Consider the following 25840-nt stretch of genomic DNA (forward strand, 5'->3'; position numbering starts at 1 on the left):
GAGTGTTAGCTGGGCTTATCCTTTTATATCCTGGGATTTTCCCTGGCACCAGGTTTCTCCCTAACCCCATAATGGCCCCCTCTATCAAGATATGTCTTTTGCCGGGCGGTGGTGGCGCACGCCTTTAATCCCAGCACTCGGGAGGCAGAGCCAGGCGGATCTCTGTGAGTTCGAGGCCAGTCTGGTCTCCAAAGCGAGTTCCAGGAAAGGCGCAAAGCTACACAGAGAAACCCTGTCTCGAAAAACCAAAAAAAAAAAAAAAAAAAAAAAGATATGTCTTTTGTTGCTCTTCCTCTCTGTCCTGCTCCCAGCTTGACTATCTTGATCCCTCATGTTCCCATCCTTCATCCCCTCCCCTTCATCCTCCTCATCCCCCCCCCAACCCCCGCCACCCTCAGTTTACCTAGGAGCCCACTAGCTCTTTTAACTTAATTTAACCTGTTTCTCATCATCTATGTTTTGCCTCGGGGCTTTTTACCTTTCTTTAATTCTGTACGTCCTGCTTTTCCTGCTTCTTCTGTGTCTGCTGGCTCTCCCCAGCCTGGATTCCTCCTCCTCCACTTTATTCTTTCTGCCCACCAGCCTCACCCATCCCCCTACTGCCTAGCAACACATCTTTATATTGTTAAACAAATGCAGCATAAACAAATGTAATACATCTTTGGGGGTTGGGGATTTAGCTCAATGGTAGAGCGCTTACTTAGCAAGCACAAGGCCCTGGGTTCGGTCCTCAGCTCTGAAAAAAAAAAAAAAAAAGAAAAAAGAAAGAAAGAAAGAAACAAACAAAACACATCTTTGCCTAGTTAAACAAGTATTCTACAACATGAACGCCATACATTTAGGTTTGCAGTAGAGAGGGCTTTCTTGTTATGTGAACACACTGTTCTGCTGGTTGAGCCTACCAATGTGCTCTTTCCATCAGTGACTCTGAGTAGGGTGAGTGGTCTTACTCCCATAGATTAGATTAGTCCGTTTTGCTTTCTTGTATTGTAGACTTTCAAATCAACAGTGCAGCAAAACACTTTCCTACTTCTGAATTAACCAAGTTTTAGGATGTGCTCAAGATAAAGGAAGTTAAAGGCTGATTTTTTTTTAATCTTGAATTTTTAAAATCTTAGTTATTTGTGCTTGTGTGTGCACTTGCACATGTATGTACATGTGTGTCAAGGCCAGAGGTTGATGTGTGTTTCTCAATCAGTCTCTAAGTCACTGGGTGCTGGTTTTTATGAGGTTGTGCAATGTTATTCATTAAGTGGCACTGTTATTGTTCAAGAAAAGCTGCAAGGCATGACAAAACCCACTATAAGAGTTTTATTAGGAGAAGGGAGGGGCAGAAAAGAACATGGCCAGGCCTGTGGAAGACATGTGCAGAGAGAGAAGGTGGGGGAGGGGGGCAGAAGAAGTGGGAGGAGACTGTTTCCTGCTTCTTATGCATTCCCCTGCACATGAGCATATGGGTTTACAGAGCTACGCCATGCATGCATGTAGATTGTGTGATCAAGTTGCATGCAAGTTACGCGATCACACAGCACATGATTAAGTAGGATATAAGACCCCTTACTTGGCTACTGAACTGTGTTTGTGGCGGGGAGTGGCCTGGAATTCCAACACTGGGACCTGGGGCTCACTGATTCAACTAGGGTGGCTGGTCAGGGAGCACCAGACATCCTGTTTCTACTTCCTCAGCACTGAGGTTACAAAGCCATGCCACCAACACATCTGGTTTTTGACATGGGCGCTGAGGATCGTACTCAGGTCCTTCTGCTTGTATGGCAAGAGTTTCTCCTCAAAGGTCCATCTCCTCAGCCCTTCTTTTCGAATCTTTCAACAGACCCATTAATTGGTCTAGTGTGTTTTTCCATCTGAGTGATAGGAACAGAAAGAAGTATAGAAAACTTTTCATTAGCCAGGCATGGTGGTGCACACCTTTAATCCCAGCAGAGGCAGGCAGATCTCTGTGAGTTTGAGGCACGCCAAGTCTACAGAGTGTTCCAGGACAGCCAGAGCTACATTTGGTGAGACTCTGAGGTGGTTTGAAAGAAAATGCCCCCCCAAAGGGAGTGGCACTATTAGGAGGTGTGGCTTTGTTGGAGTAGGTGTGGTTTTGTTGGAGGAAGTGTGCACTATGGGGGTGGACTTTGAGGCCTCCTACGCTCAATCTGCTCCCAGTGCCTCAGTCTACTTCCTGTTGCCTGCATATCAACAGGTAGCAGCTCCTCCAGCACCACGTCTGCCTGCATATCACCATGCTCCCCTCCATGATGATAATGGACTGAACCTCAGAATCTGTGAGCTGCTACCCCAGTTAAATGGTTTCCTTTATAAGAGTTGCAGCGGTCATGGTGTTTCTTCACAGCAATAGAAACCCTAACTAAGAGAGACTCTATCTCAAAAAACCAAAAAGGAAAGAAAACCTCTCGTTAGGCCTTATATGCTCAAGTTCCACATTAGTGATGTTTTTTTCACACCCCATAAGCCTCTCCACTGATGCAGCAATCCAAATCAGACCAAATCAGACCAAATTAGAAAAAGCCCCAGTTTAATGGGTAGAGTGTTCCCGGGTGATTCTCCAGCCCCACAGACAGGAGATGGGGATGAGAGACTGGAAAACCACGCCTCTGTTTTCTGGGATGCAGCTTAAATGTCCTGTGGGAGAGTGGTCTTGAGCCTCTCTAGGGGAGGAGCAACGTTGGGCAGGCTTTGAAGGGGCGGGTTTGGGGAAAGACTTGCGGGGTGGGGGTGGGTGGGGGGGTGGTGTTGCTAGAGTTTTCCTGCCTGGCCCACAGTCAGGACAAATCTCTCTCACCCGCCAGTCCCAAGCCGCTCAAACCCGATCAAGTAAACACAGACACTTATATTGGTTTCAAACTGTATGGCCGTGGCAGGCTTCTTGTTAACTGTTCTTACAGCTTAAATTAATCCATTTCTATTAATCTATACCTTGCCACGTGGTTTGTGGCTTACCGGTACTTTACATCTTCCTTGTCCTGATGGCGGCTGGCAGTGTCTCTCCTCTCCAGCTTCCTGTTCTCTCAATTTTCCTCTCTGTTAGTCCCGCCTATACTTCCTGCCTGGCCACTGCCAATCAGTGATTTATTCATTGACCAATCAGCAACACATTTGACATACAGACCATCCCACAGCACCTCCCCTTTTCTTTTCTTAAAAAGGAAGGTTTTAACCTTTACACATCTCCAAAGTCAGCTTGGTATATTTGGGAATTTGGGCGTAGCTTCTCTTACTACTTCCTGCTGGAGGGGGGCGCTGTATCTTATGGGGAAACAAAGAAAATTTTAGGATCATGGAGTAGTCCGTGAGGCTGTATCATCTGAGCCAGTTGACTTGAAACGGTTCTGGATGTTGGATCATCTGGGCCATGGTGTCATCGGAGACCTTTCAGGGGGTCTTGGCTGGTCAAACCTGATGTATCTTACTCTGGAACAAATCCATAGCCTCTTGCTTTCTGTGGAAACAAAAGAGACTCTTTTCCAAAGCAACATATCCTTACATCCAAATTTTGAAGTCAAAGTACCTTTAAAATATACATTTTGGCATAACTCAACAGCTTTTACAATCAAATGTTTTTCTTTAGTTACGAATATCAAAGAGAACATAATCCAGATTCTCTGTGTGGTAGCCATCTTTACGTGGCTTATTTTTTTATATTAGCTTGAGCCTATTGCTTTAAACTGCAGCCTTCTAAGCCTGAAACGGCGCTGGTGCTGTGGCTGCTGGCTCCGCCCACTTCAGCTTCTCAAAATGGTGGTGAAACATTTTCTGCCAGCTCTGGGAGCCATCAACTCTCAGAAATAGTGGGTCTATGCTTCTATCAAAGCAGCGTATAGCCCAGAAACCTCTTTTGTTTTGTACTAGCAAAGCTAAATCCACAATGTAGCTTAATGTGCCACTTGCAGAGGCCTCATTCCTGCCATACTGCAGGTCGAGCGCGCATGCCAGCAACCCGCCAGTAGCTCAAACCGGCAGCGGCCGCTCATTTGAGAGAGACATTAGGAACTGTTTTTAGCTCCGTTTTAGAATCTTTTTTCTCAGTTTTTAGGTGGAAACTCTTGCCCCACGTTGGACGCCATTTGTTGCTAGAGTTTTCCTGCCTGGCCCACAGTCAGGACAAATCTCTCTCACCCGCCAGTCCCAAGCCGCTCAAACCCGATCAAGTAAACACAGACACTTATATTGGTTTCAAACTGTATGGCCGTGGCAGGCTTCTTGTTAACTGTTCTTACAGCTTAAATTAATCCATTTCTATTAATCTATACCTTGCCACGTGGTTTGTGGCTTACCGGTACTTTACATCTTCCTTGTCCTGATGGCGGCTGGCAGTGTCTCTCCTCTCCAGCTTCCTGTTCTCTCAATTTTCCTCTCTGTTAGTCCCGCCTATACTTCCTGCCTGGCCACTGCCAATCAGTGATTTATTCATTGACCAATCAGCAACACATTTGACATACAGACCATCCCACAGCAGGGTGGGGGGTGGGGGTGGGTGGGAATGGGGGTGGGGTGGGGGGGGGTGGGGGGGGTGGGGGGGGGTGGGGTGGGTGGGTGGGTGGGGATGGGTTGAGTTGAGGTATATCTTCCACCAGAACATCCCAGACTCTTTGGGTATGGGGCACCAGGAGCTGAGGTGGAGTGCCCACCCAAACAATTAGCGTTTCACATTTTTACATTTAACATATTTAACAGCTTTTATGACAAAGAAAACTACTAAATTATGCACATACCATCCTGTTGCATAACATTCCTCAGAGATTAAAATATTCCATCCTGCAGGGAAGCACCTTTAGCAAGAAGGTAAACAACTCAAAATAGTTTCAGGAAGTCCCTGAAATGACCAGATTCATAGGCCCCTCCCTGCCAGAATAAACAATGAAAGCTGAGTGTCCCTTTCAGACTAATTGATCAAAGACAACTGGTTTCTCTGTGTAACCCTGGCTGTCCTGGATCTCGCTCTGTAGACCAGGCTGGCCTCGAACTCACAGAGATCGCCTGGCTCTGCCTCCCAAGTGCTGGGATTAAAGGACTATGCCACCACTGCCTGGCAGCGAACAACATTTTGATAACAGATCCTCTGTCTGGGAGAAACGGGAACCACCTGATCTGTCTGAGGGCGGTTTAGACTAACTGGGAACTTGGAAAGGACACTCTCCAGCCTGTTGAGCTCCTGCAGGCTGGGCAGTGTGCTCCAGGTTCCCAGCTTTGTGAGCTGTCATCCATGCTGAGTGGACTTTGGTGATGGAGCTGTCTTTGAGTTATTTCTGCTCCTGTAACCCCTCACCTATATTCCTATAAGTAACTCTGATAAAACTCATCTGTGGAGGGGCCCCAACCACACAGCTGCCATGACAGACTTAGGGGCCCAGACATAGCTTCTGTGACAGGGTTACTGGCAGGCAACACCAAGACCCAGGAAAAGCCATAAGCTGATACCACCCAGGGATCCACCCAGGGATGGGGAAGGACCTGACATCCCAAACATTCCAACCATTAGATAAGGTGGCCAGATGTCCCTGAGTCTAGCACACACCTATTTTTGTTTTACAGATACCCCTAGACAATTGTCAGCCAATCAGGGTCCTGAACCCTGGAATCTTCTCACCCCAACCTCTACTATGATAAAAACCCTACCCTGCCTGGGCTCAGGGCTCTCTGCTCTCACCACTCAATTCATGGACAGACAGACCAAGGCCCAGAGCTTGAAAATAAGGGCTCTTTGCTTTTACGTGTGGGATTTGGTCTCTGTGGTGGTCTTTTGGGGGTCCCCAAGATCTGGGCAGAACACTCACCGAGATGGACTTTGGTGGTGTCTTGGCATCTTAGGTGTCAAGTTGGACACAGTGCTTAGTTAAGCACCAGGAAGAAACAGACTAGGGACTTTGGGTATCATATTTTGTCCTGTAGTTAGTAAAATAACCACAGAGGATTTAGTTACTCTTTTGTGAGACTGGGTCCCATGTACCATGGACTGGTTTCAAGTCTCTGTACCCCAAAGATGACCTTGAACTTTTTCCCCCTTTGGTTTTTACAGACAGGATTTCTCTGAGTAGCCCTGGCTGTCCTGAGACTCACTTTGTAGACCAGGCTGGTCTCCAACTCGGAGAGACATCTGCCTCTGCCTCCCAAATACTGAAATTAAAGGCGTGCACCACTGCCGGCAGGCCAGATCTTGAATTTTTAATCTTTCTGCTTCCACATCTTTTTTTTAATTAATTAATTTATTTACTATGCATAGTGTTCTGCCTGCATGTATGCCTTTAGGCCAGAAGAGGGCACCAGACCTCATTATAGATGGTTGTGAGCCACCATGTGGTTGCTGGGAATTGAACTCAGGACCTTTAGAAGAGCAGCCAGTGCTCTTAACCGCTGAGCCATCTCTCCAGCCCTCCTGTGCTTCCACATCTTGAGTGCTTGTGTTGTGTTGTGGCAGCGTCGCAAGACACCCCCCCCACAAGACCACCAAAGAGCCGATATCCAATGCAAACACACTGGGGTTTATTGATAACAAGCAAGCTCGGACTTGTCCGCGTCCAACACCTGACACAGCAGTGGAGGAGGACGGCCCTGAGCTCTCAGGGTGAGGGGTTTTTTTTTTTTTTTTTTTTTTTTCATCCACATAGGGGTATTTATTCTTACGAGTCTAAGTCTGCTTTCCAAACGGTGGGAAGCCTAGGCTTGCTGTGGTCTACAGATGGAATTTTCCCCACAGCAGAAGCCCCTGTGGGAACCAACTGGACCTTGGTGTCGAGAAAGCACAGGGCTGGGAATGAAAGAAACGGCTGTGTGTAGAGGCACTTGCTGCCAAGCTTGATGACCTGTGCTTAATTAATCCACAGGACCCACGTTACGAAAGGAGAGAAGCAACGTTCACAAGTTGTCTTCATGTTGTTAGGGTGAGGGGTTTTTAAAGGGAAAAACCTGCAAACAGGGTGGTACAAGCCTTGGTGTCACATGTTTGGGTGAGGCTGTGTAACCTTTGAATTTACTGGTTGGGGGTTACAGTTATCATTTTTGGGCAGGCCTGGACGAGTCCCAGTCTCTGTCCTTCAGCTGCCATGGGGGCTGGCTGGCCTCACATGTTCACACTGACCCATGCACGTAGCTCTAAGTTGGTGAGGGGTCCCAGACAGAAAACAACTGGATGAACCTTAAGCAGTCAGAGTATGTGCAGAAAGGGAGCTACTACAAGGACTGAGCAGTCTGTTATGGCATCTGCTTGGTCCTTTCACTTGGATTATATATGCATATGCTTCCCTACCCACCTGGTTTAAACGTCTCTAGCCTGGAAGATTATCTTTGGTCACCCACCTGGATCCAGCGTATTCATTAGTGAATTCAGTGAAAGAGGAAATTGGGAAGCAGGAATGATGGCAGAGTGCTGTGATGGCCAGTTTTGAAGATGGATGAGAGCCATGAGGCCAGAGTGCTGGCATCCAATGCTGGAAAAAACTAGAAAATGGACTCTAGTTTAGGGATTCCAGAAGGAAGACAGCCTATTTTTAGCCCAGTGAGATGTACTTCAGATTTCTGAGACCTATAAGATAATAAATTTACGCAAACTCAAGCACTAAATGTGTGGTAATTTATTACAGCGTTAAGGGGAGCCCACCAGAGATGACCACTCAAACACAGTTTATAGCCAGTTGAAAATCTTTATTCCAACCAGCTAAGACTACACTCAGGTATTTGGACCTAAGTGTAGCACTGAGTGCCCAGAGCAGGGGATTTTAGAAGGCATAAACCATGTGTTAGCACCTCTTGATGGGCAGGAGGGGGAGATGTGCACAGGCAGGCAGTTTAAGAGAAGCAAGTCAGCTGGGACATCTCGGCCTTGGGTTCCCAGAAGGTCATTCTGGGTCATTTTCCATGGGATTCTCATCGAGGAGGTCAAATTTTAGTTAAACCTGAGATGGCCTCAGCAAGAATACAGATGGAGGAACCTTGGCAGAATTAACAAATAAGCAAGATATCATTAGGAGTTCTGCTTATCACAACTTGTACCAGATCTTGGCTGATGCTTTTGTAGCATGAATCTTAAAGAGTCTTATTAATAAAATCAAACCTGAGGTCAGGTATTGGAGTGAATGCTGGAAGATCAGAGAAGCAGAACAAGCCACAGCTACCTCACCTCGCCAGTTCCTCAGCTGATCCTGTTTCCTCAGACTGGAAGCTTCTGTGATCTCATCCCAATGGCTCTCAGCTGAACTGCTGTTCGAAAGCCTGCATACTTAACCCGCCTAGTTCCTGGTCCTCACGCCTTATATACCTTTCTGCCTTCTGCCATCACTTCCTGGGATTAAAGGCGTGAGTCACCATGCCTGGCTGTTTCCAGTGTGGCTTTAAACTTACAGAGATCCAAATGGATCTCTGCCTCCAGAAGGCTAGGATTAAAGGTGTGCATGCCACCATTTTCTGGACTCTATGTCTGTCTAGTGGCTATTCTGTTCTCTGACCCCAGATAAGTTTATTAGGGTACACAATATTTTGGGGGAATACAATACCACATGCTTTTACACTTTCTTTTATACATAATAGAACTCAGTCTTCACCTGAGCACTGACAGTGGCCCACAGGAACTAAGCTGAGCTGCTCCTGAAGGCTAGGACAAGCTTGTCTTACCCATCTCAGCTGCATCTACTACAGGATCTTCACCTGTAACTTTGTCAACATTTGCCTCACCAGGAACAGAGTGGTCCTCCTGGGATGGTATGATAGGTGGATGGGGTGGGGACTGCAGTGTTGATACCTGGGGTTGAAGAGTCAGCAGGCATGGTGGAGTGGGGGGTAGTTGTGGAGAGAAGGAGACATGGATACCACTGCCATCATTTCTCCTGAGGTGGTCACTCCAAATCCGTCTAAAGCTCCAGTGTGTGCAGGACCTGGCAGCCTGCCTGCAGCCTTAGGTAGTCTAGCTGTCAGGGAAGCTTATCATGCTGGAGTCTACTGGCCAGCATGCCTTTTCATGGAGAGAATTCATTCCACTACTGCTGGTAGTGTGAGAGCCGAAGTTACATTTTAAGTTTTAATTATTATGCCTAAGAGATCCATGAAACAAAAATGCCTCTGATCTGCAAGCCTCTTGCTCAAGGACAGATAGTTCCTGAAATGTTGGAGACTACTGTTTATGGGAGATAACAAGTCATATGTTTCCCAATCCCCTAAATAAGTTTGTTTGAGCCATCTCACTGGATGTGCTTGATGACATGTGGGTGGGAGGTTCCAGGCAGGAAATATGTCAGAGTGTATGTTTGCTTCTGACTGGATGTAGGCTTGAAGTACGTCAGGATATATGCGTACCCCTGATTAGACCTGGTGGGAAATACCTAAGCCACTATGAACCCTGATTTGGGGTCATCTTCTGGAAACCCAAAGACGGACCTGGCCAGAGCCCATCTACCTGGCCAGTATTTAATTAAAGCTTGCTTCAAATTTGGCTTTAAATTATGGTAGTGGTCTTATTCTATATGGTGGGGCTAATGGTAGATAAGTGTGTGTCACGTTTTCTTGCAACTAAAATGTGCAGAACTAGTCATTATTTCTATCAGTTACTCATTCTCAGAATCTAACATGGCCGAAAAGACAGTCAATTATCTTTCATTTTATCACTTTACTCACCATATGTAAGTGAATCTTTTTTTTTTGTTATATTCATTATTGTTTAATTTTGGTAATTTTTTTTCCAAGGGGCTGAAAACACAACATTCTTTTACAAAACTTAATTTCTCTTGACACTTCAAAGAATATCTGAGAGAAAAGCAAGCAGACAAAACTTTTGTAGTTCCTTCCGAAGGTTGTCTAACCAGAGGGAGTGAACAAGGATCAGTAAAGGGGACTTCGGTTTTATTCTGACTGCCAGGTCAAGGCTTTGACAATAGGTCTTACGTGTCTCCCTCCAAGCATTCGGAAGCCCTTCCCACAGCGTTCTCACTTTGACACAGAGGAAGGTAACTAGGCATAGAGACAAGCTTCTGAATTTTAGCCAGGCACGCTTGTCGTCCCCGTATTTGGGAGGTGTAAGCAGAAGTTCAGCATCGTCATCAGCTACCCGGAGGGTTTGAGGCCAGCCTGTATTATCCCCGACCCTAGGGTTTCAGAGGTTCAGTCCATTCTCATCATGACCGGGAGCATGATGGTGTGCAGGCAGACGTGGTGCTGGTGACGAGAGTGCTACATCTTGCAGGCAACAGGCCAATTTTGGTAATTTTATTAAAAGCTCACTGTAAAACCAAAACGTTTTTTCTTTTCTTCTTTTGTGCTGATGGGACCTAAGACTCCACACATGGTTGGCAAGTCTCAATCAGGCAGTAAGTGGTCTCTTTTGATTAATAATTTATTTTTAGGAATACAATTCTATACCTTGTTCGTGTTTACTAGTGTTTAGTTTAAAAAAATGTAGACGAGCCATTTTTCATGAAACAACTGATTAGAAGACATTTTTTAGTTACCTGCTACGATGAAGTAGGTTTCTATTCATGCAAAGGCTTATCGTAAGATAAATTTAAGAATAAAGGTGAGTTGCCTGGCGGTGGTGGCGCACGGGAGGCAGAAGCAGGCGGATCTCTGTGAGTTCGAGGCCAGCTTGGTCCGCAGAGCGAGTTCCAGGGCAGACAGGGATACACAGAGAGACCCCGTCTTGAAAAACAAAAACAAAAACAACAAAACAACAAAAAAGTAATAAAGGTGAGTTAATTCAGTAAGAACATAAATAGTTCCCAGATACTACAAACAGCGCAATGCAATCACAGTTTGCTAAACCAGCTCAGCCTCCTCGCCTGGTACAGGTACCACGTGGCTACGGTAGCCGGGAAGGAGCAACTCCCGAACGGTCCCCGAGAGGAGGTGTAATGAGCAGGCGCGGGAGCCGCTGGCGGCTCGGTTCCCATGGTGCTGCCGTAGCCGCGGTGCACCGGCGCAGGCGCAGTCGACGACGCCGTCTCCCGGGCGCCGCCGTAGCGGAGCGCCGCTGCAGGGCGCAGGCGCAGGCGGGCGCGGCGCCCTGGTCCCCATGGCGCTGCAGTAGCGGTGCTGGTGCGTGGGAGCCGGGATGAGCGCGTCCGAGGCGGACCGCGGGGCGTGGCTGCTGGTGCTGAGCTTCGTGTTCGGGTGCAACGTGCTGCGGATCCTCCTGCCGTCCCTTTCCTCCTTCGTAAGTAGCTGCCGGGGGGCGGCCGAGGCCGGGACGCCGGGCCTTGCCGGGTGTGTGCTGCAAGGTTTATACCGTCAGGTGGCTCCTAGCTCCTAACAGGTCGCGAGGTTCCAACCAAATAACTCCACTCACTGCGCTCTGGAGGGTGGGGACTCCCGGAGCCACGCTTTCTGGCAGCAGGAAGCCTCAGGCCGGACATGCTGTTAACCCTACTTCCATGATGCAGCCCAGCCATGCATCCTCACAGGTGCCTGGCCCTGGAGCGGCAGATCCCCGGCTGCAGGGAGCTCCCCTTCTGCTCTCTCCATGGGAAGAAGGAACACTACAGAAGAATCTAAATAGGACATACCCTTCCTGCTCACTCGTGTTTCTTTTTAATTTTAATTTTTATGTGTATGTGTGTTTTGCCTGCATGTAAGTGCATCCTATGTGTGCAGTGCCTTTGAGGCCAGAGGAGGGGCATTGGATCCCCTGGAACTGGAATCATGGTTGTGAACCACCATGTCGGTGCTGGGAGCTGAACCCAGGTCCTCTGCAAGAGCAGCTAGTGCTTTTAACTACTGGGTTATCTCTCCATTCTCTCCCCAATCTGTAGCTATGAAAGATTTATTTATTATTTTATGTGTATGTTCCGATTGTATGTACGTGTACCATGTGAATGCGGTTGCCTTGTGGAGGCCAGAAGAGATCGTCACATCCTCTGGAACTGAGTTACAGATGGTGTGAGCTGCCACATGGGTGTTGGGAACCCAGGTTCTCTGCAAGAGGAGCAAGTGTGCTTAACCACTGAACCATCTCCACAGCCTGTACCCATAGCCCTGGAAAACATTCTTTGTGATAAACTTTGTGAACAAGAACGTTTCCCTGAGATTTGTGAGCTGTGCAAGTCAGCGGGGCCGGAGGAAGGGTCTTTGGAACTCTTAACATGTAGCTGGCCCGTGTAACTTGTGACGGATTTGAAGCGGTGACTGTGGGAGTTGACCCCGTCTGCAGGTTAGAGTGGAGAGCACCTAACTGGTGCATCTACACATTTGGGATCCTAGCATCCATCTGTGTGGGCGGCTGGTGGGAGAGACTGAACCTCCGTCTTCACGTCTTCCCAGAGAAGCCTCTAGTCCTTCCCCCCCTGTAATCCATGTGTTTGTTTTGGTAGTTAGAGTTCCTCACGGGTCGGGACAGCAACCCCTCCTGGTTATGTGAGTTCTCATTCTGGTTCCTTGTGTAGTTTTATTTTTCCGTCTCATTGAGTGTGTGTGTATGTGTGTTTTTGTGTATGTACAGGCACATGTATGTGTGTGTGGGTGCACACAAATAGAGGCTGAGGTCGATATCAGGGATAGTCCTTGGTCACTCTTCTTCTGTCTTATTCATTGAGGCAAGGTCTCTCAGTAAAATCCAGAGCACACTGATAGGGCTAGTCTCATTAGCTAGCTTGCTGTGGGGATCCCGTCTCCATCTTCCAAGGCTGGAATTACAGAGGGGCATCTACACCCACCTTTTAGGTGGCTTCCCCATGCATGTACAGCAATAGCTTTAACCACTGGGCCACCTCCCTGCCTTTGTGTGGTTCCTTCTCCTTCCATCCTGTGTCTCACTCCATTTTACCTCACAGTGGAGCTCAGGAAACAACTCAGTTGCTCAAGGAGGCTGTGTGGGGCTGTCCTCGCTCAATTTGTCATGAGTTTCCAGTAGCTAGCAGATAGGGAGGAGATGTATGTCTGGTCCTCATCTCAGGATCCTCCAGTATACTTTTACAAGACTTGTGTGTGTTCTGTTTGAGTCCTGAGTGTTTACCCTGGGTGCATAGGCATCATTGTTTGGAGGAAGCACCTGGACTTGACCTGGGCCTGCACCGAGTTCTGTGCTGTTCCTGCAGGAGGTACACCGCCTTGAATCCACTACCAAACCCTTTGGTAGTGACACCTGGGGTGGTTGCTGGGTCCGGAAGGATAATGCATGATTAATACTGTAGCGGAGTACAGCCCGTCTGTAATTGGTGTTCAGAACAGGGAAGAGGAGTGAGAGATCTCATTTGTCTGGTTGCTGGGTTTCCAGTGAGGGAGCTATTGGGAACACCCTGGTATAAGGATGCCAAAATACTGCTCCCCACAATGGTGAGAGCATTCCCATGCCCTGCTTCTGGTTTGAAAGACCAAGTGTGACAAATTGATGACAAGGTGGTTGGGTTGGAATGACAGCACCATGTCTAGGTGTTCAGAATGTAGCCTTCCTCACTGTGATTCTGAGCGGGTGGTGCCGGTGCCTGTGGTTGGCCTGGCTGGGATTGTTCTGAGGTTCCCTTGATGTTGGTCACAGCATGTCTAGTTGAGACTGTTGAATATAAAGTAGGGGACCCAGTGTTGTCCTAAGAGAAGGGGACATAGGATGCACTGTGCACCTCCACGGGAGGCACACTGCTCAGGTGCCCCCGAACTGACGTGTACAGGTGGGGTGAGGCTCTTCTGAGATGAGGGTCTGATGTTCAGATGCCCAAGGAACTGGCCTGGCAGAGATGGGGTGAGGGCCTGAGTCGCAGTATGTAGGTGCCAGTGTGAACTTCCTGACAGACCTGACTTTGCTGGCAGTAGCATTGTGCACACATGCCTCTGGGGCCTGGCGGGCAGCCTACCTCTCTCACTGTGTGCGTCCAGCAGTTTCCAAGTTACCCTTTGCTTTTTGCTCCAAACCTTGGCCAGCTACTTCTGGGACCATCTGGAGCATTTTCCTCACGTATTCCCTTTCTCTACAGGCCAGCCTCTCAGCAAGGCCCTTCTTTGGGATTATTGTTTATATTTATTTATTTATTTATTTTTTGCTTGTTTGTTTATGTATTTATTTGAGACAGAGTTTCTCTGTGTAGCCCTGGCTGTCCTGGAACTCACTCTCTAGACAGGCTGGCCTCAAACTCAGGGATCTGCCTGCCAAGTACCGGGATTAAAGGTGTGTGTCACCATGACTGGTTGGGACAGGATTTTGGGGCATAGCAACCGAACAGGATATGCTCCTGGAACCTCAACTGAGAGGTGTGTTCCTGGGCTGGTGGGTGGAGTGCTTGGCTGACAGGGACCTCTACCCAAGGAGCAGGCCTCTGGACTTTCTGTGTATGGGTCTCATCTCAGGTCCCTTCCTGAGATGAGATGGGTGTGGAGACACACCCAGGCTGGTGAGCTGGGCTGTGCAGCTCATACCAGCAGCTTTCAGATCCGTCTGGCCCTTGGGTCATTGGTGATGAGTCAGGGTTTGACCCTTCCCAGAGTGACTCCAAGCTCAATCTTGGGCAAGCATGTAGGCAGAGTGTATCCTGGCCAAACAGGATTGCAGCAGGAGGCTAGTGTACTTGCCCATAGGCATCTAGCCTCTGCCCGCAGGGTGGGAAGAAGGAAGCCTAGATTCTGTCCTGTTTCTCGGGTTGTCTCCACCACCTGAGTCATCTTGATAAAAAATTCACAAACTGGTGCCTCAGAGTCTTGGTGGTTCTGTCTCCAGGGCATTTGTGAGTCTGAATCACCTAAAGGATGGTTTGTTTTTCTTTTGAGGTGGGCCCCAGTGTGCAGCTCACGTTGGTCTGGAGGTGGCCATGCACTCCTGGCTGGCTTTGAACAGCTCCTGCCGAAGCTTCCCAAATGATGGGGCTGTGGGTGTGCACCTCCAGGCCCAGCTTGCTCCTGTTTCCTGTTTAAGTTCAAGCAGACTTTATAGAGACCCTGATTTTTGAAAGATAGTTCTGTAACTTAAAAAAAAAAAAAAAAAAAGGCCGGGCAGTGGTGGCTCACGCCTTTAATCCCAGCACTTGGGAAGCAGAGCCAGGTGGATCTCTGTGAGTTCGAGGCCAGCCTGGGCTACAGAGTGAGATCCAGGAAAGGCACAAAGCTACACAGAGAAACCCTGTCTCGAAAAACAAACAAACAAACAAACAAACAAAAAGGATGTATGGGAGCTGGAGATGTTTCTCAGTGGTTAAGAGCATTGACTGCTCTTCCAGAGGACCTGGGTTCAATTCCCAGCACCCACATAGCAGCTCACAACTGTCTGTAATTCCAGTTCCAGGGGACTCGACAGTCATGGCAAAACACCAATACACATAAAATAAAAAAATAAATAAAAAGAAACTGCAAAAAAATGGTGTCTGACATTTAAAATTATTTTATATGTGTATGGGTGTTTGGCCTGCAGGTATGACATATGTCTGTACATCATCACCTGCATGCCTGGTGCCCATGGATCCAGAAGAGGGCGTTGGATTCTCTAGAACTGGAGTTACAAATGGTTGTGAGCTACCATGTGGGTTCTGGGAACTGAACTCCAATCCTCTATTTAAAAAAAAAAAAGTGCTGTTAACCACTGAGTGTCTCTGCAGTCTGCCTCTGTGACTTTTAGAGACTTTGGTCCATTCCCGTTTCCATCTCCAGGGTGAACCAGGCTGGAGTAATTCTCCGTTTGAACGGTGGATAGTGAACAGCAAAGAAAGGTTGATTTGCATACCCTGTTCCTTGTGCCAGCCTCAGACATGGCACGGTAGTGAGCTCACTGTGTAGCCGCCAGTATGACTCGGACTGCTGGCCCCAGCCTAAGGGCTTTGTCCTGTGGGCTCTGGAGGGGGCTTCCACTTGTGTGCCTGGACTGTGTGTGGACACTGGAGTTAAGGGTTTGGTTCTGGCTGTAGCTGCAATTGCCCTATTGTGTGGCAAGCAGAGAGGTCATCTGAGCTGGGGTTGACACTTGCTGTGGGCCAGGTACACTTTGGATGCTTCCTCTTTTCTTCTTTAAAAACAAACAGAGCTATTAAAAAGTTTGGACAAACCTGCACATGCAGGAGTCAGTCATACAGTTTAAAAAGCAGTCCCCCCCCCCTCCAGAACCCCTGAAGGTAAGTTGACAGCCTTGGTGAGTGAGCAAAGGTTAATTGTCCAGTCTGAAAGCTTGCTTCGCTTTCCCCTTGTTAGATGAACTTCTTTCCAGTGTCACTGTGTTTGTGGTGATCTCTGCTGTCCCCAGTCTTGGGGGGCTGTTCTGCAGAGCCACTGCTGTGTTTGGAGGGGTCCTCAGTGCTGTGTTGCTGCGTCTCACACTGGTATATGCTTCCATCTGATGAAGAGGTGCCTTTCTGCACGCCCACCTCCTGACAGTTCGGAGAGTGGTGGGTGCCACCTGGTGGCCGCTGTTGTCTTGCTCTGGTTTGACTGCAGGGCTGTTTCTGATTTATATGACTCCCCCAGTGTCTTCCTGCACCTCTAAACCATGTGGTAGCTGGGCCTGTCGGAAAGCCTGTCTTAGGCTCAAGCCTGTAGGGGGTCCATAGAGTTAAATGGCTGGGTCTCGGTGAGCACATACATGCAGGTCCCCCGCGTTAGAGCTAGAATGTGAAAGGACACTGATGCCGGCCTCCTCCCTGCCAGGTTTCCAGGGTGCTGCAGAAGGATGCAGAGCAGGAGTCACAGATGAGGGCAGAGATCCAGGACATGAAGCAGGAGCTGTCCACTGTGAACATGATGGATGAATTTGCCAGATATGCCCGGCTGGAAAGGAAGATCAACAAAATGACGGACAAGCTCAAAACTCACGGTACTTCCCCTGCAGTCACCCGTGACGTGGCAGGCGTCACGAGGGCTGATTTGGGGAGGGCGTTGGTGTGTGGATTTGAGGGGCATGCTTTGCTTCCTCGATGGCTGTACAGTGACCAGACCTGGTAGTTGTGTAGAGGATCTTCCACAGTAGCTTCACTTCTCCCTCTTTGCTGGTCACCATTTGCTTCCTGTCGAAGTCATCGTAGATTCTTCATCCTCTAGATTTTCATTTTCAAGTTTGGCATTTGCTGAGGGAAGTCCAGATGGAGATCACACAGTGGGTCCAGGGTACTTTGTCTCACTCTCAGGAGCATGCCCACAGTGTGGAGATGTCAAGGAGCAGCTCCTGACCAAGGATGGTGCACACTTGAGTCCTGGTACCCTGAGGCAGAGGCAGGCAGGTCTCTGAATTCAAGGCCAGCCTGGTCTACATGGTGAGTTTCAGACTAGCCAGGGCTACATAGTGAGACATACACACACACACACACACTCTCTTTGTCTCTCTGTGTGTCTGTCTGTGTGTCTGTCTGTCTCTCTCGCTCTCTCTCTCACACACACACACACACACACACACACACACACACACACACTCACACACACACACACACACACACCCCTCCAGACAGCAGTGTGTCCTGAGAGGCTCCGCTGGGCTGTGTAAGGTGGAGCAGGTCACACACTGTAGAACTGGCAGGGGCCTGTGCAGGCCTGGGAGAGCTGGACTCCTGCTGGGGGTTACGAATGGAGATGGTGTTAGTCCTGTTGGTAGGCGGCAGGTGCATTGGGAAGAGTCTCTGAAGAGCGGCTTGCGGGAAGTCCAGGGTGCAGTCCGGGTAGGCTTGTGCTTAAGTGATGGCCTAGTGATGCAGCTTTGTAGATTCTGTGAGTTAGCGTACAGATAAGGAGCTTCGTCATGGCATTTCATACTGTGTGTTGTACTTTGTCCTGTTTGGTGTTTCTAAGTATATTGATCATTTCATTCACAGTTAGAAGATGTTTTATAAGGGAAAATATCACTTCTGTGTATTTGGGTATTTTCTCAACTTTGCAGGATTCGTTCATGTTTCACTGTTTTTCTTTCAGTGAAAGCACGGACAGCTCAGTTGGCCAAGATCAAATGGTTCATAAGCGTTGCTTTCTACATACTACAAGTAAGTGTGTGCTGTCTCCTGGGCTCTGGACAGATGTTTGCTTCTTTCCTTCTTCTGCTCATGTGTGTGTGTGTGTGTGTGTGTGTGTGTGTGTGTGTAGGTGGTTTTCCTCGTGTGCTCATACACACGGGTGCGATGTGTATGGAGGCCAGAGGTAGATGTTGGGTGTCTTCCTTGATTGCATCACTCTCCCCCCCCTCTCTCCATCCACCCCCTTCTCTCTCTCTCTCTCTCTCTCTCTCTCTCTCTCTCTCTCTCTCTCTCTCTCGGCAGATTTATATAATATATATATAATCTAGTCAGCTTGCTAGGGCAGTCCTTGTCTCCAGCTCCTGTGCTCTGAGATACGGACAGCTGCTTTGCTCTCCTGCATCCATGTGGGTGCTGGGGATCGACGCTGTGCGGCAAGCTCTTTACCTGCTGAGCCATCTCTCCAGCCCCTAGCCCTGAATTTCTAAGACCGATAAAAAAAATATCTCTTGGAGACCTAAGTTCTCGGCTGGTTTGCCTTGCCCTACCCTAGAAGCTCCCGAGCTCCTTGCCCCCGTGGGTGTAAATAGGACTCCCATCCTCCAGGTGGGAAACCAACCGTTTTTTCTTTTCTTTTTTAGATTTCTTCATTTGTATGTGTATGGGTGTTTTGCCTGCATGTATGTCTATATATTCACCATGTGTGTGCCTGGTATCCTTGGAGGTCAGAAGAGGGTATCAGGTCCCCTGGGACTGGATTTGGAAACAGTTGTAAGCCACCCTATGGTTGCTGGGAATTGAACCTGGGTTCTGGAAGAGCAGGCAGTACTCTTAAATGCTGAGTCATCTCTAGCCCACCCACTCGTTTTTCTCAATTCTTGGCCCCTGGTGTTCCTACCTTCCTGGATGACTGTTGGAACTGCCGACATGAGGCTGCGACTGCACAGATGGCTGACGGGTGTGTCAGCAGCTACCTGAGGGACCTGGGGTTTTAGTGGTCTGTGTGGGTCTTTGCTGAGGTGAAGCGCTCGTGCCAGCTCCCCTAAAGATAAGGTTTAGAGAAAGGCGGAATGAACCGGCTCAAGGTACTCTTACTTGATAAGCTCTGCTCCACGGAGACCCAGGCACCTGGCACATCCTCAGGTCTACTCACTTGGAGAGTGTTTGGGGCAGCAGAAGTTGCTTCTGGGAAAGGGCAAGAAGTAAAACATTAGTTTTCACCAGCTAGAAACAGATGGGTGTGGCAGAGGGATCACCTCTCATGGAACACCAGCGTGTGTGTGGGGAGAACTGTGGTTATAGGATCCTGGAGTCATGACTGCTTTTATATTTGGCATGTAGTTCAGCTACTCAGGAGACATTGTGGGCGGACTCAGCTAACTTAAATAGTGAATGTATGGCTTCTGTGTTAAAGGGTAAAATGCCAGTCCCACGAGACGGCCCACCTCCCTGTCACCAGTGTCTTAAGTTTTGTCTCAAGTCCGTGTCTGTGTGTGTGTGTGTGTTCACTGTGAGGACTGACTAGGTAGGGTGTGATGCTGCCACTCACCACATCTTTCTCTAGGCAGCTTTGATGGTCTCGCTCATTTGGAAGTACTACTCCGTCCCTGTGGCTGTGGTGCCCAGCAAGTGGATCACCCCGCTAGACCGCCTGGTAGCCTTTCCTACTCGAGTAGCAGGTAGGTGGTAGAGGTGTGTGGTGGGAGGTTAGACTGCCTGGCGTTGTCCTCTTAGCAAGGCCCCCACCCCCACCCCCAGCCTTTTGGAGTCTAGAGAAGCTGCTTGCAGGTCACTTGAATGCTCAGGAGCAGGGTTACAGCCCCGGCACTCAGAGGCCACCTTCTCTTCCCTGTGGCTGCCACACTGAGTAACTTGCTGCTGTTGGCTGTTGCTTTGGATGTTAGAGGTTGTTTGTGTCATTGAAGAATGAGCAGACACATAGGAGTTTTTGGGTTGAGGGGTGGTTGAGACAGGGTTTCACTGTGTGGCCCTGATTGGCCTGGAACTTGATTGTAGACCAGGCTGGCCTCAAGCTTACAGAGATCTGCCTGCCTCTGCCTTCCCAGTGCCGCTGGGATTAAAGATGTGCTCCTCCGTGCTCTGGCAACATAGGAACAATTTGTGCTCTGGCAACATAGGAACAATTTTTAGAGAATCATGCCAGTTGCCTTGTGTGTGTACTTTTAGTCTAGCACTCAGGAGACAGGCAAGAGGATCTCTGTGAGTTCAAGGCCCACTTGGTTTACATAGGGAGTTGCAGACCAGCCAGAGCTACTTAGAAAAAAAGCCGGGGGTGGGAGTGGGGGTTGCGAATCCTGCCAGTTACAGATAACCCCAGTTGTGGTCTGTTTCTTCCAGTCTGTCTTTGCCATCTGTTTTAAAATGGTCAAGGTCACCTGGTTTGAATCATTTTATGCCCTTTCCACTTGCTTGTGTGTCTCTTATGTTCAGACTACTATAATAAAATACCACAGTGGGTAACTGTAGGCAGAGTTTTCCTGTCCAGCCACTCACTCCAAAGTCATCACAGAGGCTTGATATTAATTATCAATGCTTGGCCAATAGCTCAGGCTTGTTACTAACTAGCTCTTACAGCTTAGCCCATTTCTATTAATCTATGCTGCCCCAAGGCTGGTGGCTTGTGTGTCATTTTGTGTGTCTGACTGGTGACCCTCTGACTCCACCCTTTCTCATCCCAGCATCCTTAGTTTGGTTGTCCCGCCTATACTTCCTGCCTGGCTACCAGCCAATCAGCTTTTTATTAACAATGAGAGCAGTAAATATTTACAGTGTACAAAGATTGTTCCACAGCAGGTAACTTAAACAGATACGCTTTCTGATGACTGGAATCCAAGGTGAAGGTGCCATACATTGGTATCATTAGGACTCACTTTGTGATTGACAAATGGCACCCTCTCAAGGGTCCTTGGGTAGGAGGAGGAAATGTTAACACTGTACTGTGTAAGCTTCTTCCTAAGACTGACCCATGACCTCAGCCTCTCCCAAAGGCCCTGACTAATGCTGTCCCCAGGGTCAGGACTTAAGCATATGAATTAGGGTACAAACATGTAGGTCACAGTACTCTGTCAGTAAAATTTTTTTGGCAAAGAATTTTCTTGTTATTTGAATTTTCCTGTTAGGACACTATTTTTACTAGTAGAGATAATACTGCTGGATACGGTGGCTCATCATGCCTGTGATTCCAGCCTCTGGGAGGCCAAAGCATGTGGGTTGCTGCAGGTTCAAGGCCATTGTGGACTAAGTGTAAGAGCCTGTAAAAAAACAAAGTGTATGTTCTTGCCAGTCATAGGTTCTGATGTGTGATGATACTGTAGTGAAATACATTATTGAAAGACCTTCAGTTTAGCTGTGCTCTGTCATGCGCCTGCCCCGCCCGCCAGCTTTTTAATGCTTTTTTGGGGGATGTGAAAAAGAAATAGTGGTACAAGGTGTTCTTACAGTCTATTATATACCCATTGACATCTCTGGCAGCAAAGGAATGCTAGGACTGTGTCTGTTGTTCAGGGTGGTCCAGCCTGGTGCACAGTGCACCCTGTGTGTGATCTGTAGTCGTGAGGTCCTTTTCTTACCCCTCAGCACCTTCCTCCCTGTGCGTTGATGTATGTATCCTCTGACATGAGTTTCTTTCTTTTAGGTGGAATCGGAATCACCTGTTGGATTTTAGTCTGTAACAAAGTTGTGGCTGTTGTCCTCCACCCTTTCAGCTGAGGGGACATGTGCAGCTACAAGACTGTGCAGAAAGGATTTCCACAGGGTAAAGAGCTGATTGCACAGACGTCCACAGGGGCTTGTTTTTGTGTTTGGGAACATATTTGCTTTTGCTCTTCACCTGGGAGTCTTGTCTGAGTCAGGATTTCCTACACTTGTTGTCACTGAGCCAGAAAGAGACCAGTTATGACACTTACGTATCGCTGACATAGTTTTGGATCCATATGAACTGTGAACCATCAGGTGGCATTTGCATGCTGGCACTTGCTCTGGGCATGGTTTGGTTATGTTGCCAGCTGCCAAGACTTTTCTAACAACTCCAATAATGCCGTTTTTAATTTTAGAAAAAAAAAAAAAAAACACTTTTTTTTTTTTTTTAGAAAATTAGAAAAAAATATCACTACTAGAACTCTGCTTTTTAATTCGTGAGGTTCAGCTGAAAGTGACACCAGTGGATGCTGTTTGTCCTCGTCCTCCTGTTTAAATGCCATTTGCTGGGCCGTAAATGTGTGTAAAGCATCACCATGTAGCTAAGCCTGTTAATTTTTCATAGTGGTTCCTATGTGTGTCCATGAGACCACGTTATATTGTTTTTATTTAAAGCCTTTCAAATGAAGTATGTCTTTAAAGCATTGGGTCTCTATGCTGTATAGTGTGGAACAGAGTTAAGCAAGGTGGGGTCTGATCCAGTTCATTTGAACCGAGACTCATTTGGCTCATGAAGTTACAAGGCAGAGTTCTGCCAAGTCTGGGTATTTTTGTTTTTGTTTTTTTGAGACATAGTCTCTCAATGTAGTCCTGGCTATCCTGGAATTCTGTACATAGACCAGGCTGGCCTTGAACCTACAGAGATCCACCTGCCTCTATCTCCCAAATACTGGGATTAAAGGTGTGTGCTGCTACACCTAGCTCCAAGTCTGTTTTTGAAGCACTTTTCCTAGTTACAGTATTTGCCAGGCTGTGGTCCTAGACTCTGGGGAACCAGAGCACAGAAAAGCTACTGCTATCACATGTCTCTGCACAGCTCTGATTGTCCTGGCACTCACTGGACCAGGCTGACCTGCAACTTATAGAGATCCTCTTGTCTCTGTCTCCCACTTTCTGGGATCAAAGGCATAGCACTGGGTTTTGAAGGATCATATTTATATTGTTATGTTTCCTAATGAGCTCATAAATAGTGTGTTTTTTTGACTGTACTGTGAACAGGCTGAGTGTGGCCCTTTGGTCTGTTGTCAGATGGAGTACCACCAGAGCAGGCTTGAGGGTCCACTGATTTAAATGCAGCCAACCCTGTAGATTCATGGTACCAAGGTTAGTTGGCTATAAAGGGCACAAATGGAGTGCAGCAGTATGCGTAGACAAAGTGGACCTGCCCACCAGCTCCGGCATCCTCACCACACAGGAAACACTTGGACTACAGAAGATTAGTCCAGGACCTGAGGAGGTTGGAGCGGCACTGGAAGCTGCAGAATTTGGCTCACTCCAGGGGTTCAGCACTCAGGGAGGGGGAAGGGATGCACCTTGGTCCTTTTTGTAGTGAGCTGCAATCTGGAATGGTGCATCATTTAGTCAGCCAGAGTTGGCATCCAGACCATAAGCCTCTCAAAGGGTGTGTGATTCCGACTGACCCTGCAGGAAAAAGGTGACAGAAGGGTTAGTTTGTTCTCAAATGTTAGGCCCCCACATGCATAATGTGTGTGAGACTGTTAGTGTCCCCCGTGTGTACAATGTTAAGACTGAGTGGGGGACATCACCATGTCTCCCCCAGAATCGTATTAATAATACAGTAATAAACATTGGACTAACGAGGAAGAGGTGCAGCAGAAAGCGTGCTTTGTCTTCCTGCTCTGCCGTGGTTCCCCAGGCTCCAGTTTCCTCCTTCTCGGGGTTCTCCAGATGGTCCATGTTTATGAATGTTGGTGTGTATGCAGTTTAAAAAATTATAAAAGGAAAAAAAATCTGAGAAACCAAAATCATTATTATTATTATTTTAATTTTAATTTTTTTTGAGGCAGGGTCTTACTGTGTAGCCCTGGCTGGCCTGGAACTCAGATCACCCTGCCTCTGCCTCTTGAGTGTTGACACAGGTGAGAGCAGCCGTACCCAGCAGCAGCATCCCCCTCATACTTAGCCTTGTTCAAAGTTGTAAAGGTGTTACTATACACTAGCCCATAAACATTTGGAGACAATGTTACTATACACTAGCCCATAAACATTTGGAGACAATGTTACTATACACTAGCCCATAAACATTTGGAGACATTGTTACTATACACTAGCCCATAAATATTTGGAGACAATGTGGCTGATTCCAGATAAGGAATAAGTTGCTTTTACAGATAAATGAAGGCAAGTCACACAGTGTAGGCTGGGAATTCAGATCCTTTATAGCTCCAACAAAAACTGTCAGTCCTGAGCAGCTAGCTTGAGCATACAGTTGTTTTAGAACAAGATTAAGAGAAAAGGTCATTATGTAACAAAATAATAAATCTCGACAACAAAAAATAGAGACTCTCATACAGGCACAGAGGGGCTCACAGAGGCAGGCCATTTAGATGTTTGCAGCTCAGCTGAGCAAGAGGCCAGCAGCAGTGACTCGTGAGGCCACACTTGAACCTCTGTACTGTCTCTTTTGAGTGCTGGCGATCTTGCTGGCCAGTGCTTCCATGCAGTTTTGACAACAGTCCTGCTGACCGAGAGTCGCTCTGAGTCCCAGATCTCCAAGCTCTGTAATAAACTGGTCTTCCTGAAGAGTGGACATGTTCCGCCTTCATAGTAGAGATGCAAGTTTGTATTTAAAATGTTACCATTGATCAAGATACACTGGATTATTTTATTAGATAGCAATAAAGCAAATTACCCAAATTACCCACAGCCCACCGAAGTACTAAAACACACTATGTAAGCCCTCACATGGTAAATAAGATTAAAGGCATGTAACTAGTATATAAACCAGGATGTTTTAAGCTACTGTTGCATTTAAATAACTGTTTTCCTGTTTCCTTCGGTGGGTGAGGCCTGGATGGACCGCACCACAGTGGCTCTGGAGTCCCCGAAGGCGTTGCTGGCGGAGGCCTGGCCAGGCCCGAGCTGCTGGGCTTTGCTGGCCGCCTTGCCATTGGTGGGGTCATTGGTGGGGTCATCCCTGTCCGCAAAGCCTGTGCCGAACAGCTCCTCCATGAGGCTGTTCTTCTTGTCCCGGAACGCTGTCTCCTTGGCTTTGGCCCTGGCGGCCTTGCCGAATGAGGGCTCGTAGCCGGCAGACTCCAGCCGCAGCTCCTGGTCACTGCGGTGCTTGTTCACGCCGTGGCGGCAGCGTGGGCTGCCCGAGGCCTGCCCGCAGGACGTGGGCAGCCCGTGGTGCAGGTTCTCGGTGGCCTCGGTGAAGGAGTAGTGCTTTCGTGGCCGAGGGGTCTTGTTAACGCCCTGCCCGTGCTCCATATCATCGGCCTCTCCCACCTCGATCACCTCGCCCACCTCAGCCACTTCGCTGGCCGGGACCTCGCCCTCTGCATCTGCGGGGGCCTCGCTTCCCCTTGTAATTGGCTCGATTTCTGGTGGAATGACTTTCTTTTCTTGATCTTCCCTTTTCTCTTCTTGCCTCCTAATAGTTTCCAGAGAGGCTTGTGGTTTTGGGTGTTCGACCTCCTTTGACAGATCTGCATTAGAAAGATTAAGATTAGCCCGGCGGCGGTGGCGCACGCCTTTAGTCCCAGCACTCGGGAGGCAGAGCCAGGCGGATCTCTGAGTTCGAGGCCAGCCTGGTCTACAGAGTGAGATCAGGACAGGCACCAAAACTACACAGAGAAACCCTGTCTCGAAAAACAAACAAACCCCCCCCCCAAAAAAAATTAAGATTAAGTGCCCTCAAACAAGAAGTAGATTTTAGAAGACCTCCTACCCCCATGGTGCAGTGGCTGAGGGTGCAAGCTGAGGGCCTGAGTTCCATACACTAGAAAGCAAAATTCCAAACATGGCCGTGCCAGACTGTACCCTCAGCACTGAGGGGCTGAGACAGGTACCTCCACCGACGTGTTTGGGGAGGAAGAAAGCATGGTGGCCTGCCCCAGCCTCCACCCATGTAGTTGGGGCTGAGAGTGTAATTCAGTAATAGAGTACTTGCCGAGAATGCCTAAGGTGCCACGTTTGATGCCCCAGCTTCATAAAACCAACCAGCCCCAGCCAGAAAAACCTCAGTGGGTCTCCATTTCAGACTCCAGACAAGCCACTGAAATAACAGACGAGGTGAATACACACGAAGGGGCATTGTT

General features: G+C 48.2%; 2 protein-coding genes across 2 annotated transcripts in view; one reads left to right on the plus strand and one right to left on the minus strand.

Moving 5' to 3' along the window:
- Positions 1 to 10973: 10973 nt before the first annotated feature.
- Get1 (guided entry of tail-anchored proteins factor 1) lies at positions 10974 to 23381 on the plus strand. The gene is made up of 5 exons (XM_052741308.1): positions 10974 to 11155; positions 16552 to 16717; positions 17803 to 17870; positions 19405 to 19519; positions 21496 to 23381. The coding sequence occupies exons 1-5, from the start codon at positions 11054 to 11056 to the stop codon at positions 21567 to 21569; spliced, it is 525 nt and encodes a 174-aa protein (XP_052597268.1). The 5' UTR covers positions 10974 to 11053; the 3' UTR covers positions 21570 to 23381.
- A 1029-nt stretch (positions 23382 to 24410) lies between these two features.
- Positions 24411 to 25840, minus strand: part of Lca5l (lebercilin LCA5 like) — a 25315-nt gene continuing 23885 nt past the window's right edge. The window contains exon 2 of the mRNA XM_052739720.1: positions 24411 to 25435. Coding sequence (XP_052595680.1) covers positions 24549 to 25435 — 887 coding nt within the window. The 3' untranslated portion in view covers positions 24411 to 24548. The remainder of the gene's footprint in view (positions 25436 to 25840) is intronic.

The sequence above is a fragment of the Peromyscus californicus genome, unplaced genomic scaffold (assembly GCF_007827085.1).
Source record: "Peromyscus californicus insignis strain IS unplaced genomic scaffold, ASM782708v3 Scaffold_16__1_contigs__length_79575227, whole genome shotgun sequence".
NCBI lineage: Eukaryota > Metazoa > Chordata > Mammalia > Rodentia > Cricetidae > Peromyscus > Peromyscus californicus.

Coding starts and splice junctions, on each gene's coding strand:
- Get1 (XM_052741308.1), top strand. CDS start 11,054: ATGAGCGCGTCCGAGGCGGACCGCGGGGCGTGGCTGCTGGTGCTGAGC. Junction 11,156..16,551: donor TGCCGTCCCTTTCCTCCTTC/GTAAGTAGCTGC, acceptor CCTCCCTGCCAG/GTTTCCAGGGTGCTGCAGAA. Junction 17,871..19,404: donor TTGCTTTCTACATACTACAA/GTAAGTGTGTGC, acceptor ATCTTTCTCTAG/GCAGCTTTGATGGTCTCGCT.